We start from the raw sequence: 18,057 nt of genomic DNA on the forward strand, positions 1-18,057 counted from the left end.
GCAAAACAATCTCCAGGGACAACGTGGGCACTGAGAAAAAAAATGATGACTGTGAATTCAAAAAAACTTCTTTTGACACTTAATTGATAGTTAATAATTATACGAATAATTAAATTGATGGGACTCAAGAAATGTTTCCTGGTTTTTCTCCGGTTCATAATTATACTTACACTCACTTTTTTTTTTTCACTTTGCCATTTTTCTCACTTTCTCGTCTGTTACCCGCTATTTTGTTTTGTGTTCCTCTTCCTCGTTTTCCCTCCCAGCAATCAACTCGAGTTCCAAAGACTTTTTATTCTCCTTCACCCTCTGCCAGACAACTTCCCTCTTTGCTGCATCACTTTCGATCATATCTCTTGTGGTACTGAAGAGGAAACTCGCTTGCTCATCCAAGAACTTTCTTCAGAACCTGGAAGATTCAGTGGAAACAGATGCCTTCAAAATCTTTTCGGGTGGCGGTGGCGCTGCTGAGCTGAGAAATCTCGCCACTTTCTCATGACTTGCCTCTCCTTGATTCGGGGGTTCAATTGATTCCATGTGTTCTTTTCACAGTCCCCTGAGATTTAAAACTCTTGCCTTAATGGAACGATCCTTGAGAAGGTCTTATGATGACAACTTTTCTGTCACTTTAGGTTCTTCAATTGCTCCAGTCTCAATGTCTTCACTAAATAAACGCTTTAGCTGCTCCGTTTCTTCCACCGACCATGGTTTTCCTTTGATTTCTTCCTTTCTGTCTAAATGAGCCTCATAAATCTTGGCAGTTATAAGAGAAACAAGTTTGTTAACAGCTTTATGACCTAAATCAGTTTCTCTAACTTTGTCATGCACACGGTAATGCCTGGCTTGAGTTTGCGTCTTGTGCTGAGCCAAGGCAGCGAAATGATCTTTCTGATGTGGCATATGTACATGCATTCTGGTCGCAAGCGACCAGTGACATTCCATAACTTGAAATAAAAAACTGCTCAACCTCCGTGGCAGCTGTTGCAGCGAATTGGCTTCGTACAGTTCTTAGGTGCATTTCCATCAGTTTGTAGAGGTCATCATACACCCAAACAACTGCAGCACCATAGACACCGGCCGTTTTCTGATCACTTACAAGGATTCTGTAACGAGCAAGGTCTTCTTCTGTGCTTGGGTAAATCACTGCGGCCTTAAACTCGCTGACTTTCATGCCTAAAGCAACGCCGCTTCCTCAACTATTATCAATCAGTAGACGAGTTATGAGACAGTCTCGGACCTCACAGTGGGTCTTGTCATTGGCAGTTCTTTGAATATCACTGCCGTTATTCGTTTCTTGTGAAGAAGTGGCCAGCTTTTTTATGGCATTTATGCGTTGTTCACCATGGCACACCTTGTAAAACTGTTTACTTGAAATGAGCTTGTTAAAATCCTCGTCGTATTTTTGCAGTTTCCTCTTTAAAACCTTTTTCTTTTGGGCTGCTGACTGTGAAGTCATGAGATCCTGGCGTGCATTTAAGGTATACACGCTCACATCAGACAGTTTAGATTTTCTTTCTTGGGTTAAGAATTTATAGAACAGACATAAACTCATGGGATAAGATATCACAGTTTCCGGCTGATACTTTTCCACAGCATACGACAGCCCTTTTTTCAAGAGATTTACCCCTTCTTTTTCCAGACGCACTAGCAGGTACACTGAAGGTTTTGAGTTTTGAGTTTTGAGTTTTGAGCTTCTTTAGTTAACGTTTCCTCCTGTTCTAGACGACGAACAACACTTTGTACCTGGGATTTGTACTGCTGCACCATTTTTTCTGATCTGTACCCTCCATCCACGTCAATTAACCATGCATAAAATTCCGTCAGCAGTTCTCCAGTAAACTCATCATGGACATGGTTGTTCTCTGTCTTTACATCTGCTCCTTCATCAATGTCACAATCGCTTGAGTTCCAATCTGTGTTGAGCGCATCATCATTATCACTTTGATCTCCTCCAACCACACACAACGTAGTTCCTCCTTTACGTATTTATTGTACTCTCCCACTTATCGCACCAGTTCTTCCGCTGACTCAAGTGGTGTTTTAAAATGTGACCATGCGATAACTTGTTTTCTTTAAACTCCTTCACTTCTTGGAGCCAATCTAATTCTTTATCCAAAAGTGATCCTTTGTCAACATTACTTTCCCTGATAATCTCAACAAATTCGGTCAATAGTTCCTCGCATTTGACGGGAAGAGAAGAGGAGTCGACGTATGTGTCTGATTGACTGGAGTCACTTTAATTAATCTCTTCTTCGCATTTGTAGTCAAGATCCGAGCCAGACTCGTCGCTGTCCGAAATTTCAAAAACTTCTGGCTGATTACAACTGACTACATTCTCCATGTTAGCACCCTCAAGTCCTCCATCGCTGTTCTCTTGTGAACCAAGATTCTTCCTTTCCTCGTTGCTGCTTTTACTCTTCTCTTCTTCATAACTATTATTCCATAATCGTCTTGTGAGGTTTTCGTATTCTTCATCACTGTCAGCAGTGGTTTTCATCGCATTATCTTCTTTTCAGTCTTCCCCTCGATGCTTCCTGTTGTTGGATGTTTTCGTCATTTTGTTTAGTGCTCCTCTTGCAAGTGTTTCATAATCTTCTTTAATTACCTTGGCACTCTCTGTTGGGCTGCATGGAATATTATTTTTGACTGTTTCATTGTCTTCATGGTATGCATCATCGCCCTTGTTGACTTCGCTTCCACTGTTGCTTGTCTCTGAAATGGTTTCTTGCAGTCTTCTGTGTTTCAGCTTGTCTCCTTTTTCTCTCTACTGCTCTATCCTGTCGATGCTTAATCTTCCAGGCTGCTTTCTTTACTTTTTTATCAGCCCTTGTGGCTAGTTCATTTTAAAATCCTCATCTTTGAATTCATGACTATCCTCTGGGCTGTATTTAGACCCCATTTCCTCGCATGTTTCGTCATCTTCATCTTGCCAATTAGCCTCCTCGTGACTTTTACTGTGTTTCTCCTGCCTACCGTTTTCCTTCTTTTTAAGTGGGATTCTATTTTGTTGAACAAAGCTGGTGGAGCGTGTGATAGCGCGTTTAAATAAGCAGGTGTTCCTGGTTTTAGTTTGTGAATACGTGTTTGCAAATGTTTGTGGAGTTGAAATATCGGTTTCTTCTTACTCTTGCACGACAAAATTTTATCCTTTGATTGGGCAGCTTCCTTTTTCGAGTTACATAAACATCCAGTTTTCTTTTCATCATTGGCATTTTATGCAGATCGCTTTGATGGCAGCTTAAGTTTTGAATCATACTTCCACATTTCTTACACTTTTTGGATTTTCTTTTCGTGCGACTGGACCAACTGGCAGGTACGCTGGACACTGAAGCGCTTTTATCATCAGCAGCGGTAGACAGGTCTGCTTGACTTGCCATTTCCTTCTACTTCATCTCAATTAGTACTCTAAGAAAAAAAAACAAACAAATCTTTTACCACCTGGCAGTCCTCTATATTATGTCCGTGATTGCAAGACACTTGTTGCAAACAAGAAACTGAAATACACAAACGTGTGAGCAGCACCTTGCGAACTGTAGCTGCAAATACTGTTTCACATGAGAAAACTAGCTGAAAGTCATCAGGTAGTTAAAAGCTTGTGAATCTTTTGGACTTGCTGATAAAAACCCAGCTTAACTTTTTGGTTGTAAGTCAGGTGGCCACTTTAGTTTTCATAAATAACGTACCATGTGTTTCAATTAAGTCTCAACGGTTTGGTGTTTGACTTTAGGCTTTTGAATTACAGTCTGTTTTTAGCTTGGAATCACAGTGGTTTTAAGACAATGAAATTGTTATACCACCCGCGAGGAACAAGCTCGCTAGCATGTTCTTGTGCTCTTGCGCTGAGGAGAATGTGCACTTGCTAAGTTTAGCTACTCATGATACTAACTTGTACTTAACTTCTTTTCTGAACTGTCGAGCGGTGAGCCTCGTACAATTCGATAAGAAGCATATAACCCCAAAGCGACTAAATTCCTCTTATCTGTTTAGAACCATGCTGAGAACTTTTAGCCGTTCAATCAGAGAGCACGGAAATTTTTTTGCTTTTCTGGTATAAGGGAATTCAAGGCTAAAAACTTTGAGTTGTAATGCTTGTATGCCTTTCTTTCTCAAGGAGAAGTCAACAACCGAAAGAAAGGGTTTTGTAGCATAAAAGATATAGTAATTATGCTGCTACAAAATGCAACCTTAGGAAAACATAAAAAGCCACAAATAAGTGGTATGGCTTGAAAAGGAAAACAAGCATAGGTTAACGCTTTATCGTTTGTCTGATGATGGAGTCACTTTAAGATGTTGATTGCGACGTTTCGACTGCTATTACTGCTAGTCTTCATCAGGCGATGAGGTCGATTGGTTACCTGTCGCTTTTGTAGCACCCTGGTTTGTTGTCATTGGTTCATTTTGATCCTCGTTATATATTATTTCGTAAAGATGTTGTTCCCTCTCTGGGCCGATTTGTTATCGGACAGTTGATGTGTTTCTTGATTGTAGGTATCCGCCATCTCTGGTTATGTAGATAACCTCATCAACTGTGCGAGTGTACCAATGTGGGTCACGATCAATAAACTTTACCTAGCTCCAAATTAGTGTTGATTTTTGCCATGTGATCAACCAATGTTACTTGCATGATCGGATCCACGATCCAGTAAGTCTTACGGGAAATGCTGATTAGTTATGGGTTTTCGTATAAAATTTTTCAGGAAACAATTTTTTCTGTCTCTTTTTTTCTGTTTGTTCTTTCAGAACATAAGTTGAATACACGATCGTGAGACATGGTTATCATTACATACATCACTTCTGAGAAGATGTCAAGGAATTTTATACAATTTGTACTTTCGGGTTCAGCTGCTAGTGAATTTTATTTGAAAATATGTTACAATTTATTCTAGATAGATAATGAGTGATTTTGTAAACATATTACGGATGACGTTTTTGTGATATCTGGAATAATCAAGGTTAAGGTATCAGCCGAGCTGAAGGCTGAGGCTGATAACACTTACTGAGACGTTGATTATTTAGAATATCACAAAAACCGAATCTAATAATTTTTTTATTATACATTGTTTTGAAGAAAATAACAACAAACACACCGTCGCATTTAATCTGAATTAGTATTGTTATTGGAAATCATGCATTGTATGCGTAACCTACAGGTTAGTCAGTTATCTGCTAGCAGTTAATTGACTAATTTGTAGGTTGCACTGATTTACAAAATTAGCTGTAGGCTCTTAGCCAGCGAGAAGACAGATGGTGAGTACAATGTGTAATAAAAAAGGTTATTCGCGCTTATGGTCATCCAAGAACCACTAGGTCTTACGGTGCATGTCATGAGTAGTCGACTTTGTCTTGTTCTGAGGATATTCCGATTTTGGTAGAATTTTATGCTGTAAAAAAGTAATAAATTGCATTTTGCAGTGCATCGTTTACATCACGATACAGTTTTTCTTAAGCACTCGCACGACAATCTCGCTTATCAGTAGTTCCATATTACAGAGTAAAATAATCTTGAATGGTTCCCTAAAAGTCGGTGGTATTGGGATTGAGTTATATGCTTCATGTTATGTGCTTCTGGTTTGATGTAACATATCCTACTCATGATACTAGCTTGCGGGCACTTAACGTCTTTATGGAACTGGTGTAGTGCGTGCCTCATACAGTTCCATGTGACATATCCTACTTGTGATACTAGCTTGCACTTAACGTCTTTTTCGAAGTGGCCAGCGGCGCACATCATACAGTTCCACGTAACATGTCCTACTGGTGATACTAGCTTGCGCGCACTTAACGTCTTTATCAAACTGGCGGACTGCGCGCCTCATACAGTTCCAGGCAACATATCCTACTCGTGATACTAGTTTGCACTTAACGTCTTTTTCGAACTGGCGGACTGTGCGCCTCTTACAGTTCCATGTAATATATCCTACTCATGATACTAGCCTGCACTTAAGGTCTTTTTGGAACTAACGGGTGATGCGCCTCATACAGTTCCGTGTAACATATCCTTTTTGTGATATTTAGTTTAGCTGGGATAAAGATTGGTGTCTGAATCAGTTCATCCGGCCTTAACTAATTTAGGCCAGACTACAACGGTTTTTGCGTTTTATTTCCGCGATCCGCGAAAAAAAGTTTCCGCAAAAAAAATAATAATAATGTTAATAAATACTACTACTACTACTACTACTACTACTACTACTACTACTACTACTACTGCTACTGCTACTGCTACTGCTACTGCTACTGCTACTGCTACTGCTACTGCTACTGCTACTGCTACTGCTACTGCTACTGCTACTGCTACTGCTACTGCTACTGCTACTGCTACTGCTACTGCTACTGCTACTGCTACTACTACTACTACTACTTCTACTACCATTACTACTAAAAACAATGTGCTAAGAAAATTAAAGCAATGTTGTCAGTCCATTTGAAACTGAGCGTGATATTTTAGAAAAGGGCCAAAATGAGAAACCCATGGACTCTGTCTTAATTGCAAAAAATAAGTTTCCCAAAAAACAAAAATTGTCAATCCGCAAAAATAAACTCCTGTTAGTATTTTGTGTCATTCAGCAAAAATTTTTCCCAGAGACAGGCGATCAGAACAGAACACTTATAAGCCACAGTGTCATTTTGATTTACATGTAATTTCAAATTCTCTTAATTAATTAATGAGAGAGTGTGTGGCTTTGAATGGGGAATCACTAAGGAGTTCTTCAGAGTTACGGAGTTAATTTGTTAGCTTAGAGAATATTGAATAAACTTACTGCCAGTTTCTTCATAGTTTCAAGAAATTTCGCCAAACAAAATGCAAAAGAGAAAATCAAGTGTTCCGAAAACTACTTGTTAGGGTTTTTGTTTCAACACATGCATAATAAAACAATAAATGTCAGAGACATAAAAGATACAATAACATTAAAGAAAATCAGCTGGGAAATGTTTATTCGATTGTTTATTGTTTTTAAATGGCTTTTCAGTGCGTGCGTTTTGCAAGTTAAAAGCACACAACAACAACGGAGTTTGTTTACCGAAAAAGCTTATGAAATAAAAGCACTTGACCAGTGAATTCCATGTTAAATTTGAAAAGCACTTTCATCCTCCTCGCTTCATAATTTGTGCGAAATCAGATTTTTCACATTTTCTCTTGTATTAAAGTACTAATGGTTTTTCCTATAGAATCCAAACTGTGGGTTGAAGAAATTATTATAATAATTTATCATAATAGCATGATTAGATTGACTGGAAGTATTCATCAAAGGAGAACCTAAATTGAACAAGGAGGGATGTATCAAGCTGGTTTTCGTTTGTCCCTACTATGCTCTTTTTCATACCAATAAACCGTGTAAAGTTGGTCGGTTGTTTACTGCTGTGAGCATCTTTGTTGTGTTAGATGGATCAGCACGTCCTCCTCGTCTGATTGAGCAAGTTTTAAACTAGATTTTCCTCTTTGTAGCTAATTTGATTATTTTCCTGCCTTACTGGCCTGGTTAGAAAAGTTACAATTCAGTCTTTTCGCCTTTGTGAGCAATTTACTGCCTTTTTTGCCTTAATTGTTGAAATAATTCTGATGTAAAAGTAGCGCTGTGAGACCTGAAAGAATAATATTTTCTTGCTATCGATCCCTCGCTAAAACAATCACTAACCCTATGAATAATTCCTAGAATGGTAATATCCACACCTGACATTTTACTATTGTAAGCAACTTACCGTTAAACTTCTCTTCTCGGGTTACTTCTCTAACATTAAAGAACAGCTTTCAGTTATGATGAAAACAAGTTTTTAACCTAATTGCAGCTGACTTACAGGCCGAAAAAAAGTTGTAAAAGTGTTTGTCAATATAGAAATAGTTCTAGACTGTTAAAAACTTTGCTGAGGTTTCAAGCTTGATCTTAACACTGCTTTGACAAGGGTGTCATTTTAGTGTCAATCAAGCTTCACTTGTAATTTATTCCTGCATTGACACTGGAGTGATTCTCTTAAGACAAGGCTCTCACCTCTCGAGACGAGACACTCATCTTGCAAGAAACACGACGATACTGGTAACTTACTTTTTAGCGGCATTGTATGAACCAAAATGACCACTTATTAACTTTTATAAATGTATGTAGTTTAGTTTTTTACACTCTCATAAAGATACATCATGCCATCAGACCACTGAGGAATGAGCAGCAAAAGCTTTTGCTAAGTATTACTTGTACATGTATATATTTAAGATGTTTTGTCAAAAATGTTTTTGCATCTCTAGGTGATTACGGGAAGCTGGGCCATGGAAACAGTCAAACACATAAGACTCCAAAACTGATTGAAGGGAGCTTATCTGGCAAGGTAAATAGGAATGTCTAAGCTGTACTAGTGTTGGATTCTTTAGAAATAAATATAATTGTTGATACTGGTGAATAATAGTGACGCAAAGTAATACTGTTGGCGAGTGGGGGTAACTACTTGTTGAAGTAGGTGTTTCATGTACAATATTAAGTATTAAGATCAGTAAACTGCTTTATAAGCAATGCTTGGTGTAGAATCAGCTTGAACAGTCTCAGGTTCATTCTACTGCGTGAAATTCAAGTGTGTCAAGCTTTTAATGATTCAAACTGAGTTCGTTGTGTTGCAAAAGGGACAATTTCCTCCGATCTCCTTGAAAAAAACAACAGTAGCAGCAACAAGGCAAAAACATTTTGGCCTAATAGCACGAGTTACAAAATGAAATGATTTATTGGAGGAAAGATCGGTGACGGTGATAACAATAATATTAATGATGATCATAATAATGCTTATATAGTAGTTATTTTGACAGACCCAAACACCCTTATAATAATTTGATTAAGCTCAACAATTTCTTATTAACAAATTCTAAAAGATACAAATGTGTACAGGATGTTGTGTGACCAGGTGCAGGTACTAAAATGTTTCTCTTTGAGTGGAATCAATCAAAGAAAGTCAACCAATTCAACCCCATTACTACAAATTATGGTGCATAAAACTTTTGTCGACAACAATCTATGTACATGTACATGAAGTAAGAGGACATTGAATTACTCTTGTGGCACATGCTCAACCCTGTTACCATGAGAATAATGATAACAATTTAGTTTTATGGAAAGTAATGTTTTTTTAAAATGTGTGTTAAGGTTGTGAGTATGATCATGGCAGGATATCGGCATAGTGCTGCTGTTACAGAAGATGGGGATCTCTACACATGGGGTGAAGGAGACTATGGAAGACTAGGTACACAGTATTTAATACATCAATGTTTCCTGTTGCCACTTTTGGGGTTTAAATTTCATTAAGATTTATTTTATAATTAGTTCCCTTAAAACACCGAGCACTGATTGTTTATAACAATATCAACGGTGATTGATGTTATTAAGGAAGAAGACTTGACTTTGAAAAGTTCATTTTAAAAGTTAATCAAATTTACAAGTATTTAAAGGCACTTAGGAAGGATTGTCACTGCCATTTTAAACTAAGTTGCTCGTTAGATAATTGAGATTTGAGATGGCAGTTTTCACACCTCAAGTATCAATCAACACACTTGGGTTGCAAGTTGATGTTTATGTTTCTCGAGAAATTCTGACAATTTTGGTAAGAAATTAGTTATACAGTTTTTTTTATAACATGCAAGTAATGTACATACTTGGCAGACTTCTCACCTGCTGCCAATGTTCATTTCAAGCAGATAACAGATTGACCGATACTCATGCGAAAAACAATATGGCCATAAGAAGAATATTGGTCCAAAAAATTAAAATACAGGTTTATTGGGTTATCAAGTGATGCATCTGTGCCTACAGCAGATCCAATAAAGGAAAGTAGGGTGTATCTATGTGTACTGTAGCTTTTAAATTGTTTGTTTTCCCGTGAAGGTTGTGGTGATAACAACAGTAGGAATGTCCCCACTTTGGTCAAAGATGTTAGCAATGTAGGTCAAGTTGCATGTGGTAGTGCACATACACTTTGTGTCTCTAAAGATGGACGGACAACATGGTCCTTTGGAAGTGGAGACAATGGTAAGAATAGCGTTGGAAATTAACTGCCACAAACTACTCTTTTGCTTAAAAATTAAATATTTAAGTATGTGTTTTGCTTTTGCTCCAGCTTATTTAGAAATTTTCCAAGTTTAAAGGGTGGAAAAGCGCTGTAGCACTATTTGTGAAGAAACAAAAACTGAATCACATGTTGAGCGTCTAAACCGATACTCTAAATTGTAATTCGTGCCCAGGTTCCATTCAATAAGAGAGAACCTCATTTCTTGCCTGTTTTGCAAGCTCAGCCGGCAAGAAAAACATTTCCCACACGCTGAATGCCATCTGTCTGCCACATGACAATGCAACAGCACTTTAATCGCAAAATGAAAGAGTAAAGAACCTAGGTAGATTTCCCGAAAAAGGAGAACGTGCACTCAGATGCAAGTCTACACAGATCAGTTGTACACGTTGAATATCAAACTGTGGGAAAGACTGAAATAAGCCCAACGATTGAAGCATCTCAACAATGTTTGGAGAGAGAAGACTAATTTTTCGGAATCTGACGAAACTGTCCTCCCTACATATGGAGAGCTGTAGAAACTTGGAGAAGAGTTTGGTCAGTTTCCTTAATGTACATGTTTTTAGCTGTCTGTGAACGCCAGCGGCTGTGACGCATTAGGAGCCTGTCTGGGATGGCCACGGCTGCTGCAGTAGATTGCCCCCTGACCTACGACTGTGAAGGCCATAGTGGTTAGGGTCAAGGCTGATGACTTTGAGTTGGTCTTTGAACTACCTGGTCGCTCTTAAGTAGGTCAGCTGTTTTTGATGGAAGGAATAGCCATGTTTAGCATGACAAATCTTCCTAAAGAGGTAGTCCGATCCTTGTGCTGACTAATTAGTGGGAACCTTTCAGTGAGGGATACAGGACAAGTACGAGAGCCTGTACAGGCCACCAGAATTACAGGGAACCCTCTCTGAATTGGTCGCTTTTCCTTTTGGGTAGTGTAATGGACATATGGCTACTAGTTATTATTTTGTAACAGAATCTCAGATATTTAAGGCCGTCCCAACGAAGAAATGATCTGAAACCGAGGGCAATAAGACATGCTATCTAAAGCTCACTGGGATTTCCCCAGCCAAAGCGGAGCGCTAATTCTCTGACTTGGCCTGCTGAGAGGGGAGTGTCTCGGTCCTTTGGACAGGTCCCCAGGATATGTTTGCATGCTTCACAGAGTTGCTTCACCAATGTGTGTTGTAATGGTGAAGGTAAGCAGGCCTTTCGAAGGGCCTAGACCACCACGAAAGCTGCTGACTGGGTGGGCCCTAATGATTTGGTGGTCTGCAACAAGTGCACAAGGCATAAAGAAAGCTCTGGACCCGATGTGGGGAAGACAATGATTTGCCTAATTTCTGCCCACTTCTGCTAGCTGAGAATGAGGGCATGTATTTCTTAACAATAGTTTGGGCCCTCTTCTGGATCATGATGTTGGGAGTCGCCCAAGTGAGAGTGTATCTTTGGATGGTGACTGTTGTTAGACCCCCCAGGGTAGGATAAGCTGATAAAAAAAGACATATAGAAGCTGGTAGCCCGTAATACAAGGATTAACAAATAGCACTCCACAGCCATACATACGACATTGACAGAGCTGCCCACGAGCTGGTAATGGGCCCTTAGAAGCCAGCATATGTTTCTGGTGAGTCAAATAACCACAATGGGCACAATCTATGAACATACAACTTGCTACACATTCGAGATGTTTGAGATCCCTAGCCTCTTACAGGCTTTAACAGATACTTGCTACTGTCAAAACATAGCATGGTAGCCAAGAACAAACCATAGCACACTGCCCAACACATTGGCCACTTGCAGACCAGAACATATTGGCCCCTCACAGGCCCTAACACATTAGCCTTTTACAGGCCCCCCACTACATTGGCCCTGTCGGGCCATGACAGAGGCCCCTCTCAGCCCAAACAGGTCGGTCCTTATACAGGCTGCAACGCATTCCACAACACATTAACCCCTCAAAGACATGGCTCCTGGCCGATAACAGACTATAACACATTGTACGCTTAAAGCTTTGGGTTTGTGCATGTGAAACGTTAGTAGCACCTAGCCATGTGATCTGAAGTGATTTCGAGACCAAAGAACAAGAACCCGGTAGCATGGTATTCCACTTAAGGGAGAGGCACTTGGTGTGACTGGAAGATATCCTCGTAAGGTGGAATTTGGACCCAATCGGTTCGGTCACTTGTAGCTTCGCAGATCACTAAAATATAAGCAAAATCATCAATGTAGAAGTTTTGGCGTTGATGTTACAACCTACCTAAAGATCTTAAAAGCAAAAGCTTTTAAGATCAGTTGCAAGCTTCGCAGCCAAGCCATGATTCCGACTGCTTAGCTAGATTAGCTACTTTTAATAACCAGTTATAACTGGTCCATGCGAGGGTCTTCATTCAAGCAAATTAAACTCAGCAAACTGAATCATTAGAAAATACAGAAAACTGCACATAAGGATTTGTTTTGCTCGCTTCAGTCAAATCCAGCTCCAGCAATTGTTTACGGGAAAGAGTCGATTGTTTTGGAGTCACTGCCGGCAGTCGCTGTTCTTCGCTACTTTACAGCGAGTGAAAGGAAAATTTGCGTACGGAAAGATAACAAAACTATGTAATTAAAACTGAAAAAGTTGAAGGAAAAAAACTCCCACTATTATTACTTGCAACAGAAAAATGATCGAAGTAGTCTTTTCTTCTCGAGTAAGCCTGCTGGCCATCTATAGTTCCGAGACAGTTTTTAAAACTTAAAAGCTTAAAAGCGCACAAGTTTGTTCACTCGCATGCGTTAGCATTACGGTTCTTTGACTGAAGACAAGGATAATGCTGGTTCTGCAAAGGTAAATAAATCTGGGCACGTAAAAAAAGTGACCATAACTACTAATAACAGAATACAAGCGGTTTTAATTCAACCTGGCGAAAGAAGGCGAAGCACTGGACACAAAATCAACTCAATCGAATGCACAATTATTAGAAAAATACAAACCTGTTTGGAAATGTTCAAAACGTTTTATTCCACCTCGACTGACGAAATGATCTGTCTTTACTCTAACATTGGTTGTTCTGAATCCAAAGTAATTTTCAAGTGACGAAAAAACAACAACAACAACAGCAACAAAAAAAAGCCTTTACAAGGAGCAAACGTTCGCACCTCGTCTCTTACATTCAGTCTCAGCCAGAACTCTCACAAAACGAGACAAAGAAACGCAGGATGCGCAGCAGCTTGTGCAAAACGTTTTTCCGCCCTGAAAGGTCAACATTGACGTCACGTAGTCTCCATTCTATCACGCGGCCATTTCAGAAATGTTTTCGTGAAGTCTTTGGAAATGCTCGGATTTTGATCTTTTATCTTTCTATAAAGGCTTGGGAAGAAAGATCTTTACCCAAATCTCACTTAGGATGGTTCTTTTTAGTGTTTGGTGAAGGTAAAGCGACAAAAGAAAATATGTCAATTTTTTGGTTCATTTGACCTTTAAGGGACTTCAGGGCTTCTGAAACATGATCGTATTTTCTTAAACCAGCTACGATTCTGCAGGCATAGTTCTGAACTAGCTGACGTTTTCTAACGTTCTTCTTGCTCGTTCTACTCCATACCGTCGAACAATAAAATAATTTACTGAAAACGAAATCATTTATAAGATAGATCAATGTTTTTATATCTAAGAGATGCTTTATCCTATTAACTCTCGTTAGTTTAAACGTACAGTCAGAGGCAGTTTTAGTGATATGTTCGTTAAAGTTAAGATGACAATCTATATACACTCCCAGGTCCATTGCAACTGTTACAGGCTTGTTTTGAGTTCCCAGCATTATCGCACTTGGTAAGGGGGTAGGTAATGTCCTCATGAGTTGTGGGACGCCCACGTAAAGAAGCTTTGTTTTGTCAGGGTTAATGAGCAGCGAATTTCTACAGCACCAAATCGATATTTCTTTAAGATCTTCGTTTACTGCAGAGATAAAGTCGTCAAGTTCACTGGCGGGGAACCCAAGGAAGAGCTTGGTGTCATCCACATAGCTGAGTGGTTCGCAATGTTTTGGAACTCAAAAGAGGTCGTTTACGTATAATGTAAGCAACACCAGGCTCATGATGGATCCCTGCGGTACTCCAACCGTAAGGGGTAAGGGATCAGATACAGTATTCTGAAATTTAACAACTTATTGTCGTTGCAATAAATAGCTTTCCAACCAGGCACACGCAGACTCAGATACACCAGATTTGCGAAGTTTACGTAACGTTAAATCGTGTCGAATGCTATCAAAAGCTTTGGACATGTCTAAAAGAACAACAACAGATATCTTCTTCTGATCCATGTTATTAAGCAATTTATGATTTCCGCTGACTGGATTCCATTTCTGCTTGAAAATGCAAGCTAAAAGTACCAAAGACAGTGGACTCCAAAATCGCATGGCCATTCCGGTTCGCGGCTCGACCACTAATATTCGCAGAGTGCTGCTCACTAGTTTAGTTTTAAAAATTAAAAAGAAAAAAATACTACAGAAAGGAGGAATTTGACGTGTCCAATAGTTAGGAAAATGGTCAACTGTGTGTGGTCTCCACAAGTCATCCAAAGCCGCAAAAATATTTGGGTTTACCATGTAGTCATCCTTAGTAACCAGCCTGGAGAACTCATCAGCCTCCTGGTTGAATTTTCTAGCGATCCATTCAGGCTCCAAACAAATCTGATACTATCTACATAGTATTTAAATAGCGACGCCTTCTGAATGGAGTTTAGGCTTTGTATTGCCTACATGGAGAATGTGTTCTGCCTTCATATTGTCAGTTTATGGCGTACCAATTTTCCAACCAACTTCTCCCTAACCGACAGAAGCACTATTCTCATTCCCCTGAGTTCCCTCCATGTTGAGCTCTACCTGCTCTTTGCCTTAGACCAGCTACCTGCCACTATAGAACCTGCTTCATTCACACATTAACCCCCTCTCAATCTGAGTCACTCCCATCTGAATAGGAGTGGACATCTACTGGGGGTCAACCCGACCTTCCAGATAAGCTGACCATGACAATCTTCAAATTTATCCAGAACTGCACCTCCCTCAGCCCCTCAGAGGAAAGGGATATGTGGTGTGGCCAAAATTCTGCATTCAGAATTTCTCGATACATAGCCCTAGTCCACCCATAGAGACAATTGTTTCTACCAAGCTAGCTAACTGTCGAACTGTTACAGAAGATTTCTGATGAGTTACTAGATCTATGCTTTTATTCAGCCCTTTGATGTGTCGGGGAGGAATGCAAATGATGCTGCCTCTCATCTTTTAGATAAAACAATTCACCCAATTATGTAGGTTCCCAGCAGCATTTGTTAGGGTAAGCGACATAACCACTGGCTGCAATGTCCTCCTTAACTCTCTTTGATGCCGTTCTGACTGATTGTAAGGTCTTTGCAGTTCCTGCACCATCATCCAAGTAGGTGAAAATACAGATACCCTGTTCCCTCCAGTGTTAAACTAGGACCTTCTGTATTTGACATAGTAAAGACATAGGCGCAGACGCTGAACCAAAGGGCAGGACTGAAAACACAAACCATTTCTTTTCCTTGGCCAGAGTCCAACCAAAGCCAAGGGATTTCTGGGGGGAATGTTCACATGGTGGTATCCTGATTAAAAGAACCAATTCCGTAACGTGAAAGTGTCTCTTGCTGTGCGACTATCCTCATAATTAAACTTAGGAATGCACAGAAATTTGTTTACATATCTAAGATCAAGGATCAGTCTCTCCTTAACTGTGTTTTGAACAACAGCCAATGGGCTAACATCATGAACGTCTTAGAATATAGCTAAGCTCTTTGATTTGCATTGTAACAAACTGTTTCTCGTTCAAAGGTGATTCAAGGTTCTCCGTATAATGTGTGGGTGGGAATTCTACAAATGGGAGAGCGTAACCATCCTTGATAATGGAAGTAACCCACTGGTTTGTATTAATTCCATGCCAAAAACTTAAATGGATGTTCAAACGACTTTTAACACAAGCATGGTTTTGTTCAGCACTGTTCCCGGGAGAACAGTTGCAACTGTTTTGCTGTCAACTTCAACTAAATTCTCAAAGCCACTGTTTATATCATCTTTCATTTTTTAATTTTATTTGCTTGAAAAAAAAATAATTACAAAAATAATTACAAATACAAGTTCTTTTAACTATTTTTAAAAGCTATTTTCTGTTTTAGAAAATTATTAAAAAACTATGATAATAAAAACACTTGGGAAAAGGTTAAAAGCAAAGAAAAATCTTTCGTTTTATGTTTGGATAATACCAGCCTATTAAACAGTCATAGTTGATAAGTTCTCATCAAGGTCAAAGTCACGAATTAAACCTGTTTGAGAAGCTTTCTTAGTATGTTTTTCCCATTGTGGTTGAGGAGATAGGAGCGCTGCAGTTTTTGGCAAAATGCCCAGCTCTTCTGCAACGAAAGCACCCTTCGCTTTGGTTGAAATCCAATTTCTGCTTTCCTACGGGAATAACAATTTTCCTGGTGATGGGTGAATTCTAATTCGTAGTAAATGATTAATTAACTGTACCCAAAGTTTTGAAATCCTCCTGGAATCCGCTTTCAGCGCTTTGCTTTCCTTGACTGCCCACCCGATACACTTCTCGTCATCCTGGGATTGCTCTATCACGGGCCATGACTTCACTTCTCTCTCAAGTGGTTGCAGACGTTCTTCACTCTTCCTGTGAGCTGTGATGAGTCTTTTGGCCTATGCTGGTTTGTTAGGCGACGTTGAGCGACTAGAAGTGGTTTATGAATACTGTTTCCCTAGTGGGGAATCATGGCAGGAAGATGACTTCCACTGACCGGCTGTCTTTTCCCACTCCTTTCATGAACGTTTCTATGACTCCCTTGCAGGAATAGTGTTGTGGGCCATGAGGCATTGTGTAGCTCTCGGTCTGGGTGGCATTACTTGATTAAAAAATGGACAAAACTGATTACGAATTACCAATCGATTACGATTTGCTGATATATTATTGTTAGGCAATATCCTAATTCAATTGGTCTGCAATCTACTAGAGGTAGCAACATCCTTGACCTTATGTTGACTAACAATAGCGATATGGTTTGACGTTGAGGTTGGCGAACCAATTTCGGATCATAATATCATTACTTTTTGTGTGAATGTTCATCCTTATCTTCGAAAATCATCTGAAAAAGAGTTTTGTGACTTCAACAAGGCCGAGTGGTCACGACTAAATGAACTGTTTGAACACATCCCACGGCATTGTGCATTTCTTTCCGCTGATATCAATGACGTTTGGAGTGTGTGGATGGACCTGTTTGTCACCACCGTCAATGAGTGCATCCCAAAAAAGAGGAAAAAGAAAAATCGCTGGGCCCCAAGGATCTCTTCAGAGCTAATTAAACTCAGTCAGAATAATGATGAGTTGTAGTCTATGTACAAAAAGGCAAGTAATTTGCTAAAGAAAACGTGGAACAGGGCTTTCCTGGAGTACCAAAAGAACTTGGCTAATGATATGAATCACAGAAGTGTCCACAAAATTTGTTGGAATTATCTGCAGTCCAGACGTACGGATCTAATGATCTAATTGTTATTAAGTTAGATAATGGCACCACGTTAACAAATGAAGGGGACATTTCTGAGTACATGAATGAACATTTTGCTTCAGTTTTTACTACTGAAAACTTTGAAAACTTATCGTTTGATCAAGTTATCAAAGATTCTATCTTAGTCTTCTGCACTGTTCAGCTACAAGATTCTAAGTGAGTTGAAACCTCGTGAATGGGCTCTTTGCATGACTTGATCACGTGACCAACTTTCGGTAAACACGAAAACAGTTAACTTTTGAAAATTATGTTAGGACAAGCTGAAAGAGCATATTAAAATTAGGTGACCTGAGAATTTTCAGCCGTATGTCTCAAAAGTAGCAATTGCAACGGCCGCCAAAAGTTAGAAGCATTTGTATGTGAAAAACAACTTTTGCCACCCAGTCACCCTGGCATGGCTTTCCATACAAATCCTTGTTCTAAAATTCTAAAATTTTTAAACTGTCGTTAAATCTTTCTTTTACGCATTTAAGGGC

The 18,057-nt window shown here is 39.4% G+C and overlaps 1 protein-coding gene across 1 annotated transcript in view; it reads left to right on the forward strand.

Moving 5' to 3' along the window:
- Positions 1 to 18,057, forward strand: part of LOC140937928 (probable E3 ubiquitin-protein ligase HERC1) — a 138,468-nt gene that overhangs the window by 35,038 nt on the left and 85,373 nt on the right. Inside the window, exons 6-8 of the mRNA XM_073387490.1 lie at positions 8,237 to 8,316; positions 9,120 to 9,216; positions 9,855 to 9,998. Coding sequence (XP_073243591.1) covers positions 8,237 to 8,316; positions 9,120 to 9,216; positions 9,855 to 9,998 — 321 coding nt within the window. The remainder of the gene's footprint in view (positions 1 to 8,236; positions 8,317 to 9,119; positions 9,217 to 9,854; positions 9,999 to 18,057) is intronic.

The sequence above is a fragment of the Porites lutea genome, chromosome 5 (assembly GCF_958299795.1).
Source record: "Porites lutea chromosome 5, jaPorLute2.1, whole genome shotgun sequence".
Classification (NCBI taxonomy): Eukaryota; Metazoa; Cnidaria; class Anthozoa; order Scleractinia; family Poritidae; genus Porites; species Porites lutea.